The sequence below is a fragment of the Peromyscus maniculatus genome, chromosome 6 (genome assembly GCF_049852395.1).
Source record: "Peromyscus maniculatus bairdii isolate BWxNUB_F1_BW_parent chromosome 6, HU_Pman_BW_mat_3.1, whole genome shotgun sequence".
NCBI lineage: Eukaryota > Metazoa > Chordata > Mammalia > Rodentia > Cricetidae > Peromyscus > Peromyscus maniculatus.
Genome location: NC_134857.1, coordinates 24,906,870 through 24,926,043, shown reverse-complemented (window position 1 = coordinate 24,926,043; position 19,174 = coordinate 24,906,870). Strand labels below are relative to the sequence as shown.

The following is a 19,174-nucleotide window of genomic DNA, read 5'->3' as shown; positions in this document are numbered from 1 at the left end:
CCCGCCAACAGCCAATAAGCAGCCGGCACTGCCACGCCCCGTCCCCTCACGTGATTGGCTGCGCGCCGCCTGGTGGGCGGGGCCGGCCGCGGGCTTGGGGAGGGCAGGGGGCGGGAGGAGGAAGGCGCTGGCGGGCAGTGATGGCGGCGGGTGATGGGGACGTAAAGCTAGGCACCCTGGGGAGCAGCGGTGAGCGCGGCGGCGACGGCGGCGGCGACGGGAGCCCTGGCGGCGCGGGAGCGACGGCGGCGGGGAGCAGTTGGGCGGCGGCGCTGCTGGCGGCGGGCGGGGAGATGCTGCTGAACGTGGCGCTGCTGGCGCTGGTGCTGCTGGGGGCCTACCGGCTGTGGGTGCGCTGGGGGCGGCGGGGTCTGGGCGCGGGGCCCGGAGCGGGCGAGGAGAGCCCGGCCGCCACGCTACCACGCATGAAGAAACGGGACTTCAGCCTGGAGCAGCTGCGCCAGTACGACGGGGCGCGCACGCCGCGCATCCTGCTCGCGGTCAATGGGAAAGTCTTCGACGTGACCAAAGGCAGCAAGTTCTACGGCCCCGGTGAGGAATGAGGGGTATCGGGGGGCCCGGGACACCCTATCTCCGCCGCGGCCACGCACCTGGACGCCCGCCCCGTGCGTGCCCCCAGCTGCGGGGCTCGGGGGGCTCCAGTGGCGCCCCACAAACCTGCTCTCGGCGTTCCTTCCCTTCCCACCCCGTGTCTCCTCGCAGCTTTTCCTGGGGCTGAAATTCTCAAAATTCTTACGAGTTGACTCTAGTCACATTGGCCCTCAACCTTTCTCCTGAGCTTTCCGATATCTGGGCTTTGTAAGGGCAGAAGGGATAAGGAGATGGCTAAAGTGGCGACCCAAAGTTTTCGGCCCTGTGCAAGTTCCAGCTTTTTGCTCTGAAATGCCTGACACTTACCTACTCTTTGCTTCTCTGGACTAGGTTGCATGGAGCTAGGGATAGGGACACGTAGATTCAAGTCCCAACCCTCCCGGTTCTGGAGCTCGGTATAAGAACCACCTCCGACTCATTTTCTTCCTTTTTCTAAAAAGCCAGTTTTGGCTCCAAGATGCTTTCCAAGATTAACACTGTATGTGAGATGAGGACGAACCATAATGTAGATCTTAATAAGACTGGCAACGATACTGGCCCTGGGTGTCTGGGGTGGAGCTCATCCGCCTAGCAGGCGTGTCTGTCTGTCTCTGTCTCTCCCTCTCTCCTCTCTGTCTCTCTCTCCCCTCCCTCCCTCCCTCTCCCTCCTTTTTCTCTCTGCTGGTAGTAAGATAAGTGTTCAAATGCCCGTTGATAATGAATTATTGTATTTTCCCTGCCATGCACTGTTTCTCCAAGTTAAAGGTTTTACAACTTTGCTTTCAGAAAACTATGGAAGGTAGTTGCTGTAGAAGCCCTTTAAGAGTGTAGAGGTAATCTGTTTCAGATTACACAAATAAACTTCAAACTCGGGGAGTCTGTTGGTAGTCCATAAAATTGAGCAACATGGTTATGCAGTGATTAATATTAAGCTTTAAGGGGGGGGCGGCGGCGGAGGGGGAGCTGTAGTGGGTATAAGAGCAAAGCAAGAGACCAAAAGTGACCCATTCCTGGAAGGACTACATCCAGCTTTTAAACAAGGTTTCCTTTTAATTTTGTTAATGTACGTGATTTATTGACACTGAATATGCTTCTTATTTCAGTGCTTAGCTGGATGCTATTTCAGAAGTGTTTGAGTTTGTTGATTGGATTAGGGTTAAGAAACTGGAGTGTTTGGTGTTGGATCTGATTATTTCTTAGCTTATGTTTCATTACATATATAATATGTAATACTTCCTCTGGATGTATAAACAGATACCACATGTCTCCTTGCTTACATCAACTTCAGTAGCTAATACTTTTTTGTTTAAGAGCATGTTGAACAAGAGACTAGGACCAAAGTATATTATTTACACAGACCAAGTCAAATAAACTTTTTAAAGTCAAGAATTTACACAGATTTTGTAGCTAGTTACAGCCTTTCCCCCAGTGGCATTAAAAAGTGTGTTCAGTGGTTAAAGATTGTCTAGAGTATTTGTAAAAAGAACCATTATTAGTCCTCACACATTAGGAAAGAGGCAGACAGTTTGGGCAGCCTCCAGTGGCAAATGTGTGGCAGAAGTTAAAAACTAAGAGTAGGAAGTATACTGTAGATTGTGTTTCTGTGGCTTGAGCACATAGACATTCTTCAGATGATAATGAAGAACCACCCTAGGTGTGGTAGTACAGGCATTTAACTCCGCACCCTGGAGGCAGAGGCAGGTGGGCCTTTGAGTTCTAGGCCACTTGGGGTTGCATAGTGAGACCCTGTCTCAAGACAAAAAAGAATAGAGAACCACTTCCTTATTCTGATACATAGTTATTTTATTACAGGTATCAATAAACAATCTAGTAGGAGTATCTGAAAAGTTTTGTTTTTTCGAAACAGGTTTTTTCCATGTAGTTTTGGTACCTGACCTGGATCTCACTCTGTAGACCAGGCTGGCCTCAAACTCACACAGATCCACCTGACTCTGCCTCCCGAGTGCTGAGATTAAAGGCGTGGGCCACCACCACCCGGCTTGAAAGTTTTTATTATTGGGAAGAACTTAAATGTAAACCAGAGCATCTCGGGAGCTTCTAATCTGTTGATTTTGTTTATTTATTTACTTTTGGATAGACTGCGTTTGAAGTGCTTTCCAGGGGTCTTGATGCCATTTTCATTTTATTCTGGAATAAATGAGATAATTTTGTAGAGGTATAGTTCAGTACACAGTTCTCCTTATCTAAGAACCTTAGTAATTTGAAAAACTCAGCCTAGAGCTGGAAAGCTTATTTTGTACCCAAACTGCTATCAATTTCCATTTTGCAGTGATATGTTTATGATTAAAGAGTGTTCTGTGAGGGTTTTTTTCCCTCTGTAATGCTGGACACGATCTTTCAGCTGTGCGTCTTTAAAGTTCCACTAATTAAAAATAAAATTAAATGGCAATACTTCACATGTACTTCACTGCCAGCCATTTGCCAGAATGTGTTGACTTTCTTGTCAGTATTGTAGTTAGTAATAGGCAGGTACTTGGCTAGCTTGAACAGAAGTGTGATCATGTAGGAAACTGAATTTCCTGAGCATCCAATGATCAACCATTTGTCATTTCTGCAGATCTTTGGTGAAGTTGCAAAGTATCTGCCTTACAGATGAGTTTAAGTAAGCTGGCTTGGATCATATAGATAAATCTGAAAACTCTAGGTATGTTTAACTGCAAAGTTTTTGTACACTGATAAACTGCTTCTGGGATAAACTTAAAAGAATCCTGTTACTGGTTTACTTTATACCCTTTTCTCGTTGTTTCCATACAGATTTTGAGCTTCAAATATACTTTCATTTCATGGCTTTTATGTTGGTTGTTCTTGCTGCCCATTATGGTAGCCCAAGCCACAAACGGCTAATTAAAATTAATGTATTTTAAAAGGAGTTATTTGATAACAAGTAGGCACATTCCTCAGCCACATGACTACCACACTAAACCTTGTACTTGATGGAGTGCTGTACTCCTGCTACCCTAGGAGTTACTAGCGATCAGCATTGATTCTGGAAGCCAGTGAACAGAAGTTCATGCTCCATTTCTGGAGCAGGTTTCATTTCTTTCTTTCTTTCTATTTTTTTTTAAATGACTCTACAAGATATTTTTGTATTCTTGTTTTACATTTTTGAAAACTAGAACTTAGAAATTTTGCCCTAAAAGCACCTAACTAAGTAGCCACACTGAAAATCAGGCCCATATCCGGCTGCCTTCACAGGTTGTTTCTCATTGTCATCTTATCCATCAAGTCTATGCTTACATTCACAGTAGGTTTTGAATATATTAACGTGTACTCTTAAATGTATTACAGTAGGAGAGCTTTGTGCATTTTATTCTCTGGAATGGTGAAAAACATACTTTGGCTATTTAATATTTTTCTCTACTCGTTTGTCGATATATGCCAAAGCTATAGCCAGCTTACCTTTTAAATTCTACTGAAAAGGAAAAGGCCACATAAGTAGCCCCTTGAAGCTGCCTAATAGGAGGTTGGGGAAAGGAGCCCATGAACCTAAATCCTTCCCCCTTTTAATCTTGTCTTCAGTGTGTTAATTTTTATTTAACATTTTAATTTACAAAACTGTGGTTTAGCAAGAGTTGCAACATAAGGCCAAACCTGGCCTGACCTACTGCTGCATGGATATGTCCAAGTTGTCACAATCCAGCTGTCATCACAGTTTCTTGCTTTGAAGCCAACTAGGTTTGTTGTTTGGGCTGGTTACCACATGCATCTTGTTAGCTACCAGTAAGATAAAGGGGACCAGCAACAGTTTCTGAAGTAGCTAAGCATGGTAATGCACACTTGTAATGCCAGCACTCTTGAGGTAGAGACAGGAAGATGGCCTTTACTTAGAGGATAACCAGGCTACATAGTTGAGCTCCAGGATGGCTGTACTGTGAGTTCCTGTCTTGAAAAAAGCAAAGTCCAGAAGAGTTTTATATTGTGCCGATCATTTCTATAATATTGGTTACCTGTTCTGAATTCTGCATTATTGCATTGCTTTTAATGTTTTAGAGAACTGTATTGTGTTAAATACTACAACAAATTAACATAACAAAATTGAGAGCAGAAAATGCCAATTGAGATTAGAAGTAAGGAGCAGAACTAGTCACATGTACTCAGCTGTTCAGATGCTTCTCGAGGCCCTCTGGGCGATCTGGCATATTCCTCCCCATATGCCTGTGGCATACATCACTATATAAGTCTTGGTGCCTGTATCCTTTCTCAAGATCTTTAATATGAGACTTCATCTCCATTTTTAAATACTGAGAAAGGAACACCTTAGATTTCACTACAGTAAGACTGTAAGTAAGGCAATTTCAGAAATGGAGTTAGTCTTTGGCACAGACCAGTCCATATCTGTGAACTTGACATTGCTTGAGGACAGGCAGTAAGTATACAAACATACCTCAGTATGTAATTATACTCTGATAAAAAAAAATTAAGTGCTATGAATGAAATTAAGGTTATGATCAAGGGGCTTATTTGGGTATTTAGAAGTACCTTATTTCTATTGATGGTCTGTACAGAGATTGTTCTGAAATGGGTTATTAGCCTTACCGTACAGTAGGGTGAGCACGTAGAAGCCATCTAATCAGACCCATCTCTTGTCATCTCCATTGATAGCTCAGGTTTGGTTTCAACCTTTGGTTACTTGTAGTTAGTTTGAGGTTTATTACTACAGCCCTTGCAACCAACTTGTACTGTTTTGTTCTTGTAAAAAAATATATATATATACTTAGGCCAGGAGGTGGTGGAGCATGCCTTTATCCCAGCACTCGGGAGGCAGAGGTGGGATTCTGTGAGTTCAAGGCTAGTCTGGTCTACAGAGTGAGTTCAGGACAACCAAGGCCACATAGAGAAACCCTGTCTTAAAAACCCTAAAATATAGAACTAGATTTTGAACTCTCATCAGCATTTTATGTTCTCGTAGCTCAGTCGGGTTACATTTTTGTGAGTACTGCTGTGTTTTTGTCTCCACCATCTTATTTAACTGTCTCTGGGCCGCCTTTGTGACTGGCAGTGCCCTGAATGCAGTTCAGTTCAGAAGAAACTCTACTCTAGGTCTTTACTTGCTGGTTCTTCTTAGAGTTTACCCTTCCCCTTCCTCTTCTCTGCCAAGGTGGCGAAGTCTGTCTCCTGGTGGTTTTGTTAAGATATGGTTTAGATGTTGACTTGTCCTTTGGAACAATGGAAGATTTTAGCCAAATATCATTCCATGTAAATTGGTAAAGCCTACCCCTTGAAGATGCCTCACTGCCACTTGACAGGGTTTTCTCTCTTTCAGTGCTTAGATGACCTGGGCCTCAAGCATTTAGGCATCTAGGGCAGATGCTGGACTTCTCACCTATGCCCTGGACACGTGTTTTCCTTTTAGGAAACGTGTGTATGTGTGTGTGCACCACATTTATGAAGGTGCCTGCAGAGCCCAGCAAAAGGAATCAAATCCCCCAGAGCTGTCCAGTGTGGGTGATGTGAGTGGAACTCGGATCTTTGTAATTTGTTTGCCTTTTTGAAAATTTACTATTTCTTAACCAGGTGTGGTGGTACACACCTTTAATCTCGGCACCCAGAGAGGCAGGACAGGTGGATCTCTGTGAGTTTGAGGCCAACCTGGTCAACGAAGTGAGTTCCAGGACAGCTGGACTATTACACAGAGAAACCCTGTCTCAACAAAACAAAAAAGAGAGAGAAAAGAAAATCGACTCTATCTATGGTCCTGATCTGCTGTGTGTGTGTGTGTGTACCCTGCAGGTGGAAGGCAGAGGTGGAGATCAGTGTGGCCTTGAACTTCTCTCCACCTTATTTTTCCAGACAGGGTCTCACTGAATTTGGAGGAGCTCACCAGTTGAGCCAGGCTGCCAGCAAGCTCTGGGGATCTGTTTATATCCATAATCCCATGCCAGGCTGGAGTTAGAGGCACACACCTAGCTTTCTGTACGAGTGCCGGAGATCCAAACTCGGGTCCTTCCCTTGTGCAACAAGTACTCGACTGGCTAAGCTTCTCTCCTTCCCCTAACTGGAGCATGCTGGACTCTGCTAACTGACTTTAAGTCATTGCGTCCTCCATGCTCTCATCTTCCCCTGGAAGATAGGTAGATGTGTGTTAATTTCCCAGGTGTTCTTCATGCCCGCCTTTGTCAGCTGGAGTCTGCCTTTGCTCCTCTTGTGTTAGTTATTCTCTTAGTTATTCTCGAGGCGCGAGTGTGTCTGCTCCCCGTGGTGCTTGTGCATATGGCTCGTCGTTTTTGTTGGACCTTCTTTCCATCATTCTCTGCATTCCTGGTTTCTTGTCCACGTCCTGGAGTGTTTCATCAATTGTCAGTTGTGGATGTGCTACTGTAGGGTGCTTTGAAGCAGATCCCAAAATAAGGCCTTGTGTGTAAGTTTTTTTTTAATGATGGCATTTTTAAAAGATAATACGTGCTCAAGACTGAAAACTCCAAAGGATTTACAGTGAAAAGTAAGACTCTTCCCAAGAACCCCCTCATGCCACTCTGCAGTGGAAATGGATCAAGGTTAGTGTTGCAGAGCTGTGCTGTGAAGGTGACAGTCTGAACAGGAGTCTTATTTCCCCACACTCCCAGAGCCTTTCATATCATTCCTATCACATGGAAGCTATCTCGTTAACCCTGCTGGTGAGCTTGAGTTTTACCTGTCTCTTAGTAATTATGCTGTGAGCAACAGCCTTGTACCAGTGCTCTATATGTAAATAAGCTGTGAGTCCTAGAAGCAGAATTACAGAGGCTGATGGTGTGACCATGCTTGGTGTGGGGACTTCATTTGGAGTTGCCCTCCAGAGAGCTTGACCTATATGTACTTCCTGAGGATGCTTTTTTCTCATCCTTGTCAAAATGTGATGCTTTAAACTGCTTGCTTTTTGTTGGTCTGGAGTTGAAACAGCATTCCAGTCACTATTTAAATTTGCATTTTTCTTTTTCTGAATGAGTGTGTGTGTGTGGGGGGGGGGGGCGTGGGGGTGTGTGGAGAGGTGCAGGTGTGCATGCATATGGAAGTCAAGACGCCAACCTTGAATGTCATTCCTCAGTTGCTGTCTACCTTCCTTTTTTTGTCAGACAGGACCTCTCTGGCCTAGAACTCAGTAAGCAGATGAGGTTGACTGGCTAGTGGAACCCAAGGGACTAAGCTGTCCCCACCTCCTCCATGCTGGCATTGCAAACATGCCACCACAGCCACCTTTATCATTTTCAGTGTTGATTCCAGGGATTGAACCTAGGTCTTTTTTTTTAAACATTTATTTAGAGAATGTGTGTGCATGTGCACACAAGAAGGCACAGCATGGTGCACATGTAGAGATCAGAGAGCAACTTGCTGGAGTCGTTTCTTCCATGTAGTGCTCTGTTATCGAATTCAGGCCGTGAGGCTTGGCGCCAAGTGACTTCCTGCTGAGCCATCTTGCCAGGTCTTCTTGCTTGCAGGACAAGCATTTTAAAGACTAAACTGTCTCCCTAGCCCAAAATTTCACATCTTTAAAGAAAATCTGAGTCTTTTTGTTTTTCTTTTCGACATACATTTGTTCATATGTTCTTTGCCACATTTTTTTCAATTGTGATACTCATCATTTCAGCCTTTGCTGCAATATTTTTAGTGCCTTTCCACTTAATGTGTAGCTGAGGTTTTGTTGTTGGCTTGGTTTTGTTTTTAATTTTTAAATTTATTTTGTGGATGGGTATTTGGCTGCATGTGTGCCTGTGCACTATGTGTATGGTGGGTGCTTTGTGGGGGTCAGAAGAGAGCATCGGATCTCCTGGAACTAGATAGAGTTACAGACAGTTGTGAGCCATCATGTGGGTGCTGGGAATTGAACCCATGCCATCTGGATCAATAGCCAGTGCTCTTAACTGCTGAGCCATCTCTCCAGCCTTTGTTGTTGTTTTGGTATTTTATTATTATGTGTATGTATGATGTGTGTTCATGAATGCTGGTGCTCAGTATATGTATGGAGGTTTCTAGGTCAGTTTTCAGGAATCCATTCTCCTCCTGTCATGGGATCTCGGTATCAAAATTCAGGTCATCAGTGTGCTTGGCAAATGTTCATGTCTGCTGAGCCCCTCACCAGCCCTGCATAGCATTTTTACCTGTGCTTTTGTGTGTGTGGTACTAGGGATTGGCCTCTATCCCTGTATAGTGTTTTAAACCACAAATTGTGGTTTTATGTATTCAGATTTAGCTTCTGTCTTGAGTTATGTCTCATACTTAGCCTTCCTTCCCCTTCCTTTTGCCCTCATTCTACTCTGGGGTGTGCGCGCGTGTTTTAATCTACATTTACCATGTAAGCCATGCATGGGCTCTTTGTCTTTCTGATATGACCATGATGGCTCTCCAGTTCGCCCTTTTCCTGTATGCGCAAGCCTTCCAGTTGGCCATTCAGAAGCAAGGTGTGGTTTTCTTTCAGTCAGGTGAAGCATCAGTGTGTTACTTGGTGGGTGGCCCCTCCAGCATAAAAGTGTCTTGTCTTCTTAACAGCAACCTTCTTCTGCTTTACTGTCCTAACTCTAAAAATTCTGGAGCTTCCCAGATCAGAATGCAAAGTATCTCTGTACATTTACACTAGCTTTATAGATACCAGTTTCAAGTCATGAAAATAACTTACGGAATATTTCTCCTTTATCATCCTACAGTCAAATTGTGTTACAGATTTTATTACTTACCACATTTTCTGTTTATTATTTTTATATCATTGTTTCATAATGAACATATGTATATGCCCATTATATGCATATGGTTTATTAACATTTCAAAAATATGTCACAGCACTCTACACAATTGTATCAAAAATAAGCAGTTTTAGGGTTTAGAAGCTAATAGGTTGATTGACTTTTCACCTCAGACTTTTTTCTTGTTTCTTGTTTTATTTGTCTCACTATGTAGCCTAGGCAGACCTCAAACGCAGTGTTGTATCTGGTGTAATTTATTGAATTCTTCATCCCATCTTGCCGCTTGGGAGCTACACTAAGTGTTCTGCCTGTTGCTACTCCAGGGAACGGTCAAAATTCCAAGGATACTCACCAGCATACAGTCAAAGGCTGTTCGGTTAGCCAGTTACATGGTCGGGATCATCGAAGTAATGTCTAAATAGTCTTGACACTCACTTGCTTTTTTGGTAAATCATACCATAGAGACTTAACACTAGATGAGCTTTGCTTTTCTTGGGTAGCTCCCTTTTTGTTGTTTTGGTTTTGTGAACAGCCATGTGTAGTTAGCAAAAATGCTATTGCTGATAACATTGTTTGTTGTGGAGGGTATCTAGGAGGGGAAGGAGTGCTGGTTGTACTACGAATGAAGGAAGCCATCTTTTTGCCAGACCTCAAAGCCTCCCTTGACAAGCTGCCCGATTCCAACCCTACTTCTTAGTCTCCTTGGGTTCTTCCGTGGCCTTCCAGCATGGAGCAAAGAGCATGTGAGCAAAGGCCTCTTCAGCAGGAGATGCTTCCACAGAAGCCTTTGTGAAGGGGACACTTGAACATAGTTTAAGGAGTAGAGGAATATATTACTCATCCTTTTCCTTGAACGAGTTGAGTTGACAGAACCCAGTTTTATCTGGAATTTCTTTAGCAACAAAAATATTAGCAGATTCTTTCAAAATTGACCCTTCCGTAGGGAAGCTGACAGAAATTTACTTGAGAAGCCCTGGTGTGCGTATGAACACCCTCAAAGACGGAGGGTCTCTGTAGCTTGCTTATGTTGCTGTGGTGCTGAGGGGTGCGGTGTCATGTTTGCTGTGGTTATAAGCACTGACCGTCGTTCTCTCCTTTGCGTCAGTCACTCAGAGAGGCCTGTGGTTTACAGTCCAGGCAAGGCCAAGGCCTGGGAGAGCTCCACAGGGAGGTGGGGGCCGGCTTGGGCACCTAGTGACACTGTCTGAAAAGGAGAAAGTGAGTGGTGGAGATGGTTCTCAGTGCCACTCTGCCCTGAGTGTTCTCAGTGTAGACGCTCCAGTGTGTGGACCCTGAGTGTCCTCAGTGTAGACGCTCCAGTGTGTGGACCCTGGGTGTTCTCAGTGTAGACGCTCCAGTGTGCGGACCCTGGGTGTTCTCAGTGTAGACGCTCCAGTGTGTGGACCCTGGGTGTTCTCAGTGTAGACGCTCCAGTGTGCGGACCCTGGGTGTTCTCAGTGTAGACGCTCCAGTGTGTGGACCCTGGGTGTTCTCAGTGTAGACACTCCAGTGTGCGGACCCTGGGTGTTCTCAGTGTAGACGCTCCAGTGTGTGGACCCTGAGTGTTCTCAGTGTAGACGCTCCAGTGTGCGGACCCTGGGTGTTCTCAGTGTAGACGCTCCAGTGTATGGACCCTGAGTGTTCTCAGTGTAGATGCTCTGAGCATGTGGGTCCTCAGCTTTCTGGAGACGCAGTGTTTGGAGTGGTGGGAAAAGTGGAGCTGCCACCCGTTCTGTCAATAACTTCAGGCAAACCACTGTGTTCTGATTTTTTTATGATCTGCCAAGTGGAGGAAGAAAAGCAAAATTTGTTCCTTTTCATGAACTCCTGAAGGACCAAAGTGTGAAGTTGCTGGGAAAGTCTTTAAAATAGAAATTGTCGTTTCCTCTTCAGAGTTGTCGCTCTTGTGTCATTTTTTTACTCCTTCTTTGTTTCCAAGAGACAAAAAGCCCACCTTCATTCCGTCTTCTTTGTCTGCTTCCATATGTTTCTCTCTCTACAAAGCGGGTAGAATTCTGCACAAAGGATTTTTGTTGTTGTTGCTTGGTTTTTCATGACAGGGTTTCTCTTTGCGCCTTTCCTGGGACTCACTCTGTAGACCAGGCTGGCCTCGAACTCAGAGATCCACCTGACTCTGCCTCCTGGGTGCTGGGATTAAAGGTGTGCGCCACTACTGCCTGGCTTTCTTGCGTAACTTTTAAGTTTACATTTCCTCTAAAATAGTTAACTCCAATTTAATGAACTTTTGAATTTCACTCTGTGAGTAGAAACTATATTAAATTAATTTTTCTAAAAGCTTAATACTCCTTGAATTTCAGTTGAGACTGTAGCAAAGTTTCAAAGTCATAAATTTTCTTATATAGAAGACACATTTGAGGGAACAAAACAGTGTTTGTATTATTGGGAGAATATTAAATCATGGGTATATCCATTCAGTGAGAAAAAAATTAGCCAATTAGTTGTAATTTGTGATAGTCACCTAATGCCTCTTGGTAACATGGAGAATGCTTAATAATTAAATAAGCTGGAAGCACTACGCATCTGTCACTTTCAGGCCAAACCTAAAAAAGCTGTTTTAGAGCTCGTGGGAAAGCCATTCTAGCTCCATGCTATAGACCTTTCCAAGAATGAACTTTCTACCCCAGTCATGTTTCCAGTGAAGTATAGTCAGTAACTCAGATTACTGCTCATAGTGCTGAGGTGTTCTTCTGTTTAGGTGAGGTTTAATTTCCTGTCTCAGAAAGTGCAGGTATTTTCTGATTCTTAGGAGTTTCCCAAATGCTTTCAAATGAGAACAGGTGCAGTTGTCTTTCACTTAGAAATCAAGGCATTTTTACTCTTGTTTTCTTTAAGTTAGGCAATACTTTATTCTAATAAGTCCCTTTGTTAATTAATAGTTTTCATGGGCCTGGGAGGTGGCGAAGTGGATAAAAGCATTTGTCTGACCTGAGTTTGGATCCCTGAGGCCCAAAGCAGAAGGCATTTTTGTCCTTGGACTGCACTTGTGCTGTGACATATCTGTTATACACAAACATGAATACACAATCACAAAATAAGTCTTTTTTAAAAGAATCATTCCTAAGCCAAGAATTGGCTGCTCGTGACAGTGAAGCCTCTAACTGTGGTTTTAAAACTGTTTCCTCAGAATGAATTTTGCCCTCTGTGGAGGAGCTCATAAACTTGAAAGAAGTTGTCGTTTGTAGAATTATATATTTGGGGAATCTTATTGTTGAAGATTTTTTAGAAACATTTTGAACACAAAGATCTCTTTGACCCTTTGTGCAATGTAAGATGCAAGCAGTGAAATCTTAAAAGATTTCTGTAGTAAGGGTGGAGAGATGGCTCTGACAGTTCAGTATTTGCTGGACGTACACGAGGGACTGGGTTCAGAGCTCCAGCATCGACATGAAAAGCACAGTCCAGTTGTGCACGCCTGAAAGCCCATGCTGGGGAGGTGGAGAAGCGGGGGTTCCTGAACTGTCTGACCAGCCAGGAGAGCCAGATCAGTGAGCTAGCTCCAGGTGTAGTGAGCCAAGCTGTCTCAGGAAATAGGGCAGAGACTGAGCCAGGCGCCTGACATTGATGCACACACGAACACCAACAGAGTTTTGTTAACGTTCAGCTTTTGTTTTGAGAATTTCATACAGGAACAAGGTGTGTTTGATCAGATCACTCCATTGCTTCCTCCAATTCCTTCCCTGTCCCACTACAACTTTTTTTTATCCCAAGTTAGTGTGCTTTTGAAATACCCACTGGGTCTGTGTAGTGCTGTCGGTGTGGGTGTGGGGTAGGACCACCTATTGGAGCATCCCACTGACCCCTCCTCTCCCAGCATGCAAGTTTCGGGGTGTCTGATTTGAATTTATTGTCAGTAAAAAGCTTTACTTTGGTAAAAGGGGAATTTCCAACAAATCTGATTATCTCATCCAGTATCTCCATATTTTGAAATTAAGGTTATGTACCAAATGCACATCATGGAGAGGACCCAGATGTCTAGACACACTTTAAAATGGTGTTAGGCTCTGAGCTGTCTCTTTCTCTTTCAGCGGGCCCATATGGAATCTTTGCTGGCAGGGACGCCTCCAGGGGGCTGGCGACATTCTGCCTGGATAAGGATGCACTTAGAGATGAGTATGATGACCTCTCAGATTTGAACGCAGTGCAAATGGAAAGTGTTCGAGAATGGGAAATGCAGTTTAAAGGTATCATCATTTGGAAAACTGAACATATACTATTGTACATGCCTTAAAGGAAACCTTCTATTTTCATTTCCATCATTATTAGGGTGTATTTTAATTAATAAGACAGTTACATGTGACAATTAGGTTGAAAGTCTATATTTGAAATGGATTTAGCACCAGGTGTGGCATGTGCTCATGAGCCCAACAGTCTCAAATTGTGGTGCTTTCAGGTTTTCTAAGACTTGTTCATTAGGGAGTGATTTTGTTTTGTTAAATACAGGCTTGTATTTCAGACAAACTGAAGGCTTAGGGTGTAGCACAGGAGTAGATTGGGCATGACCTCCTTGTGCCCTGGGTTCTGTCCCAGCACCTTGAGAACTACTACAACCGGGATAAACAGATGAGTAAGTGATATCAACACTAATGATAATGTATCGCAAAAGGATTGAATTGTTCTTAACTTTGAATGTTAAGTAAAGAAGGACTACTGTGCCCTCCCAAGATCAGTTTTTCCCTGTGCAACATTGCCTGCGCCGTTGATCGCCTGCTGGCTCTTTGGAGCAGCTCATTGGGCTTCTTGGCACTTGTCTTGGATCTCCCATGTGCAGAGCCCGCTGCAAACCCTCCACAGCCAGTCAGTCCACTTAGTCTTGGTTTAATTCACGTAGCCCAAATTTTACTTCCACAGAAAACAAACGTGTTTCACCTGCCTACAAGGTTCTAAGTTAAACACTTGACACATAAAAGCAAGCAAAGTAAAGATCTAAGGGAAGAGTTTGAGATGGGGGAGAATGATGGTGTGGTTGGTAGGGGCCTTGCTTGCCCTTTTCTCTCCAGAATATTCCTCAGACATGTTTACCCTCTCGTTCTGCACCTCATAGACTCTGCTGCTACTACCACCCTATCTTCATTCAGCCCAAGAAAGTCGCCTTCTGCATGGTTTATACTCCAAAAATTAGCATGGAGTTTTAATTAATTAATCCACATTTTAAATGACTTAGAAATTTCCACTTATATATGTACATACGTTTGTGTGTGTGGCCTAGATTGACATCAGACTCATAACAGACCAAGTACTGTGATTGCATGTATGAACTACTAGATCTGATTATTGGAGAGAAAACTCCAGCTACAAATGGCGTCCAACAGGACTCCAGCTACAGATTATTATAATACTTTAGCTGAAATGTTTGAGTTTTTAAGAGTTAGAAGAGCCCGGTGATGGTGGCACACACCTTTAATCCCAGCACTCAGGAGGCAGAGGCAGGCAGATCTCTGTGAGTTCAAGAACAGCCTGGTCTATTGATCTGAGTTCCAGGACAGCCAGGGCTACACAAAGAAACCCTGTCTTGAAAGAACAACAACAAAGAGTTAAAAGAATGGGACTAATGGGGCACAGTGGCAGAGCTTAAAGCCTGAGGTCCAAACCCTAACAGCCCAAAACAGAAGAACCACATTCCAAGGCTTAATAATGCTGAGCTGGGCAGCTCTGAGATGGTCCGTGCACGTTTATTTAAGAACTGCAGGTAAGACCTGCTAACACTGACCTCCCTTCAAAGAGCAGTCTAAACCTCCTCAGCCTGTTGCCTTCTGTTCAGGCCTTACATGTTTGTAAATGAAGCATTGCAGGAAGGTAGCTTGTTCTGAGTGACTTAAGAGGCGAGTGCCTTCTTGTAGTACAGTGGAATTGTGAAACAAATTGAACCATTACTGACTGACTTCGTTTCGATGTATCTTTCAGAAAAATATGACTATGTAGGCAGACTCCTAAAGCCAGGGGAAGAACCGTCAGAGTACACAGATGAGGAGGACACCAAGGATCACAGTAAACAGGATTGAACTTGGTGAACAACCAAAGCCAGAGGCCTTCAGAACTGCAACTCTTACTCCTTCCAGAGAATGTCCAGTCTTTGGGTGTGGTGCACCTGCTGTGAGAAACACTTCGCCAGAGTATACAAGATGACGTGCTTCACTAGGAAGATCTGAATATGAGGCATTGTGTGTGCAGTTTGTACTGTCTGGTGGGCTTCATCATCCTGAAAAGGAGACAGGGCCTTCTTAACTGCAAGAAAGTCACCAGGTTCCTTTGACCCCTCCCCTCCCTCCCTCCCTTCCTCCCCTCCTCCCCTCCTCCCTCTTTCTTCTTCCTCCTTCCTCTCTGCCTTCCTGTCCCCCACCCTTCACTCGCTCTCTTTTAAAACAAAACAAAAAGTATCAAAGACACCGGACCGGTATTGACTGCTCAGTGTGCAGATCTCTGGAACCAGCAAGGGGCCTGTTCACGGGCTGGGGTTATTGTGTTAAGGAAGAGCCCTGGGGTTGCACATTCGTTGAAGAAGTTCAAGCTACTGAAAGGTTAAAAGTGAATTCCCCATTTTTTTTTTCTGGGCTTTGTCAGGGAAGAGAAAGAAACTTCCTTCTAAGAAAGGTTTGGAAATGAGAGGGACTTGCAGTGGATTGAAGTCGGCGGTCCCCAGCTAAGATAATTTGAAACCAATTTTATTTCCTTCCCTTCCTTCCGCTAGGTCAAATCAATATTAATTGTGCCTTATTTCACTTCCATAAACTTGAATTATTTTTAGGAAAAGCCCCTCTGTGAATTCCGAAGTCACTACAAGCAGCATGGAGACTGAGGTTGCTGTCCTTGTGTGTAGATGTAAAGGGACACTCAGTGTTACTGCCATGTGTTAATACGCAGACATAGCATGGTGATGGCCAAATGCAGCCCCTGTGCTTTTTCCTTTTCCAAGAAAGAGTGAAAAATCAACAACTCTTCCCCAACAGCTGCCTAATTTTAAGAGTCTGACCCTCACATGTCACTGGTGTGGGTGCGTGGGGCCGTGGTATGAATGTCTGTGTGGGTGAGTCTGGATGTGTGTGAGAGCACCTTGGGAGGGACTCTTTCTGCGATGCTGTAAATACGAGTACCGTTTTAATAAAGCATGTACAGTGAACCAAATAAGCTGGAGTTGGACTCTAAATGCAGAGCCGTGAGCCAGTGTGTCGTATGCTAATAAGACTGCATTTGATTCAGGATGAGGAAAAAACTCTGGGAAATGAAAATCGAGCACTGGTTAGCCAAGCTGTCCATGTACCACATTCAGTATAACTGAGGCAGTTCCACTGCGGTGGAACTCTCCCGATGTGGGATCGTTCAGGTAAGAAGTGATGTATTACAGTGTACATATTTGTACTCAGGCTTTGCTGCCCCTGGTTATGCCAGAAGCACTAGCCTTCCAAGCAGTAGCTGACCTAAAACAGTATTACGGATAGCTATTAAATCCCTCCATTGTTAGTTGAAAAAGTTCTACTTCAGAGCCTCCTTAGGTCAAATTTTGGCTTCATCCTGATGAATTCTTGGTCCGGGACAAGTTGCTCCCACATAGAAAAGCCCAAAATGGGTGACATGGAAAGACTTGTGCCAGATGGGTGTATGCATGCAGAAACCATCAAGATGACGTGGTAAGCAGAGGGTGCAAAATGCTGCGTTCCCATTCAGTCCTGGAATATTCTCTAGAAAAGTGTGGTTGTCACCAAATCCTGGCTGAAGAGCTCTTGTGATCACTGAACAGTGTCGATAAATGCTTTCTTTTTTATGTAAAATATTTTCTAAAACCAAATTGTTAAAGTGTAGATCCTCTGATGTAGTAAATGGTATATCTGCACTGTTGGACCTGAAGGTTGAGACCCTGCATCTGTGAGAAGCCCCAGGTGTTCATGCGGTAAAAACAATGCATTTTGTTTCTAAAGGAAGTGGTTTTGTGTTTTGGACTTGAAATAAACTATTGTATAGATAATTTCTTAACTCCAGTCAAATGTCTCATTGTCAGTAGCGTGCAGCAGTCTTGGAGGGGTCTGTCTGTAACTGGCATGTTTCCCCAAATTGCCTGCTTGTTAGGGGTTTAAAAGACATGTGTTCATTTTTCTTTTCCTTCAGTGTTAGAGTTCAAACCCAAGGCTTCACACACTGCTCAGCCATTTAGCTACATCCACTTCCTACCTGCTGAGCCTAAGCTCATTGTAATGATTCCTCCAGTCATCCTTAGGATTGGGCATGTCTGAGAAACACTGCGTTCATCTTTTCAAGTTGTGTGGTCCGTATTTGCCATGCAATAAAAATAGAACTTAGAATTTTGGTCTGATTCCCTATATTTTTTTAAAAATACTTTCGTGTGTATGAGTGTTTTATCTGCATGTATCTCTGTGCACCACATGCATGCAGTGCCCTCGGAGGTCAGAAGAGGGCATCAGATCCCATGTTACTGGGGTTACCATGATTGAAAGATATCATGTGGGTGCTGGAATTGAACTCTGGTGCCCTGGAAGGGCACAGATGCTCTTAGGCACCAAACCATCTCTAGTTCCCTACATTTTCAGCTTCTTTAGAGTTCTGTGTTAAAAGTCGTTTTCTTGTCAAATTAAACCATGGGTTTAGAAAACAGTAAAATTGTAACATTACTTAGATTTTGTCTCTTGTGGTCCCCTTTGAGTAGAAGCAGTGAGATTCCCTGCAGGGGATAAACCCATTCAGATGAAGTTTCCCGAACCTTGATTGGTGCACTTTCCTAATTTTTGCTGCCTTCCTTAGAGCTGCAGACTCTTTCTTGATCATTCAACTCTTTCCACAGGCTTCAAGGCTCAAGTCAGTATGTTGAATTGGCACTTAGGAAATTTGTCCTCTAGGAAGCAAAGCTGCCTTGAACCAGCCTCCTCATCTGCATATCCCACTTACCTCTGTCATGACTAAGTGTGGCAGCTTGCTGAGCATCTGTGCCAGTCAGATGTTAACAATGACAGCTCTGTGAGGTCAGAATAGACCGGCAGTCCTCTACTTGGAAGACTAGACATTCATTCCTCTGAGCTTGTTGGAAGTAGAGTTGAGTACCGTTGCACTGATAGAAGAGTAATAGTTCTGATGTTTCTAAGGGAGTGTCTTCCACTCAGGTCAGCCATTGACTAGGTAAATAATACTAAATCAGACCATGAGCTATGGGGAAAAGGTCAATAATGACCAGCCCCTCTTAGTCTTGATGCAGAAAATATTCCCAGCCAGTGTCGCCGCTGAGACACTGAGGAATATTGGGCTAAACAACAGCTCTCCCATCTGCTATACCTCCATTCAAGGGACCATTTGAGGTGCTGTGAACACTGGCTGAGCCTGCAGAGCTAGCGTGTGCATATCGGGCCCAGCCAACCCCTCATAAGTGTGCAGTACTCGGCCTGGTGAATATCTACGTGTGTCTTAAATGCTCTTTAACCACTCCCAAGTGAAAATAACAGTGCAGACTGTTCTATGTATCAGTTGGTTCGAATTTGGTTAAAAGAACCAAGTGTAGAAGATAGATTCAGAATGTGTTTTTACTGGTTATAAAAGTGAATTGACCAAAAGTTGTAATTCAGCAGTTAACTCTAAAGCCCTTTTCTCGAAACCTCCATTGTGTTAAGAATTCCAGGGTATCCTCTTACTCCAAGACTGGGCTTTCCCCAAACACTTCTGCCTAACTTGCTGGAACTTCACGTTACTCTGCCCTAGGGAAGTCATTCCTCCTCCTCCTCCTCCTCCTCCTCCTCCTCCTCCTCCTCCTCACTGTCCCCAGCTCCCAGCAGTCCTTACAGGGCCTAGTTGATACCAGTGAGGAATTGAAAACCAAGGTAAGAGACACTTGAGTTTGATCTAGAGGGGCTGGAGAGATGGCTCACTGGTTAAGAGCATGTACTCTTCTGGAG

General features: G+C 44.1%; 1 protein-coding gene and 1 long non-coding RNA gene across 5 annotated transcripts in view; one reads left to right on the top strand and one right to left on the bottom strand.

The window, feature by feature from the left end:
- The window catches only part of LOC121830090 (uncharacterized), a 49,600-nt gene extending 48,403 nt beyond the window's left edge, over positions 1 to 1,197 (bottom strand). For all 4 annotated transcript variants that reach the window (XR_006073009.2, XR_006073008.2, XR_013052042.1 and 1 more), the window contains exon 1: positions 919 to 1,197. This is a non-coding gene — a long non-coding RNA (uncharacterized LOC121830090). The remainder of the gene's footprint in view (positions 1 to 918) is intronic.
- On the top strand, positions 121 to 17,252 carry Pgrmc2 (progesterone receptor membrane component 2). Its single transcript, XM_006987461.4, has 3 exons — positions 121 to 552; positions 13,313 to 13,468; positions 15,189 to 17,252. Exons 1-3 carry the CDS (start codon positions 141 to 143, stop codon positions 15,284 to 15,286), a joined length of 666 nt encoding a protein of 221 aa, XP_006987523.1. The 5' UTR covers positions 121 to 140; the 3' UTR covers positions 15,287 to 17,252.
- Positions 17,253 to 19,174: the final 1,922 nt, after the last annotated feature.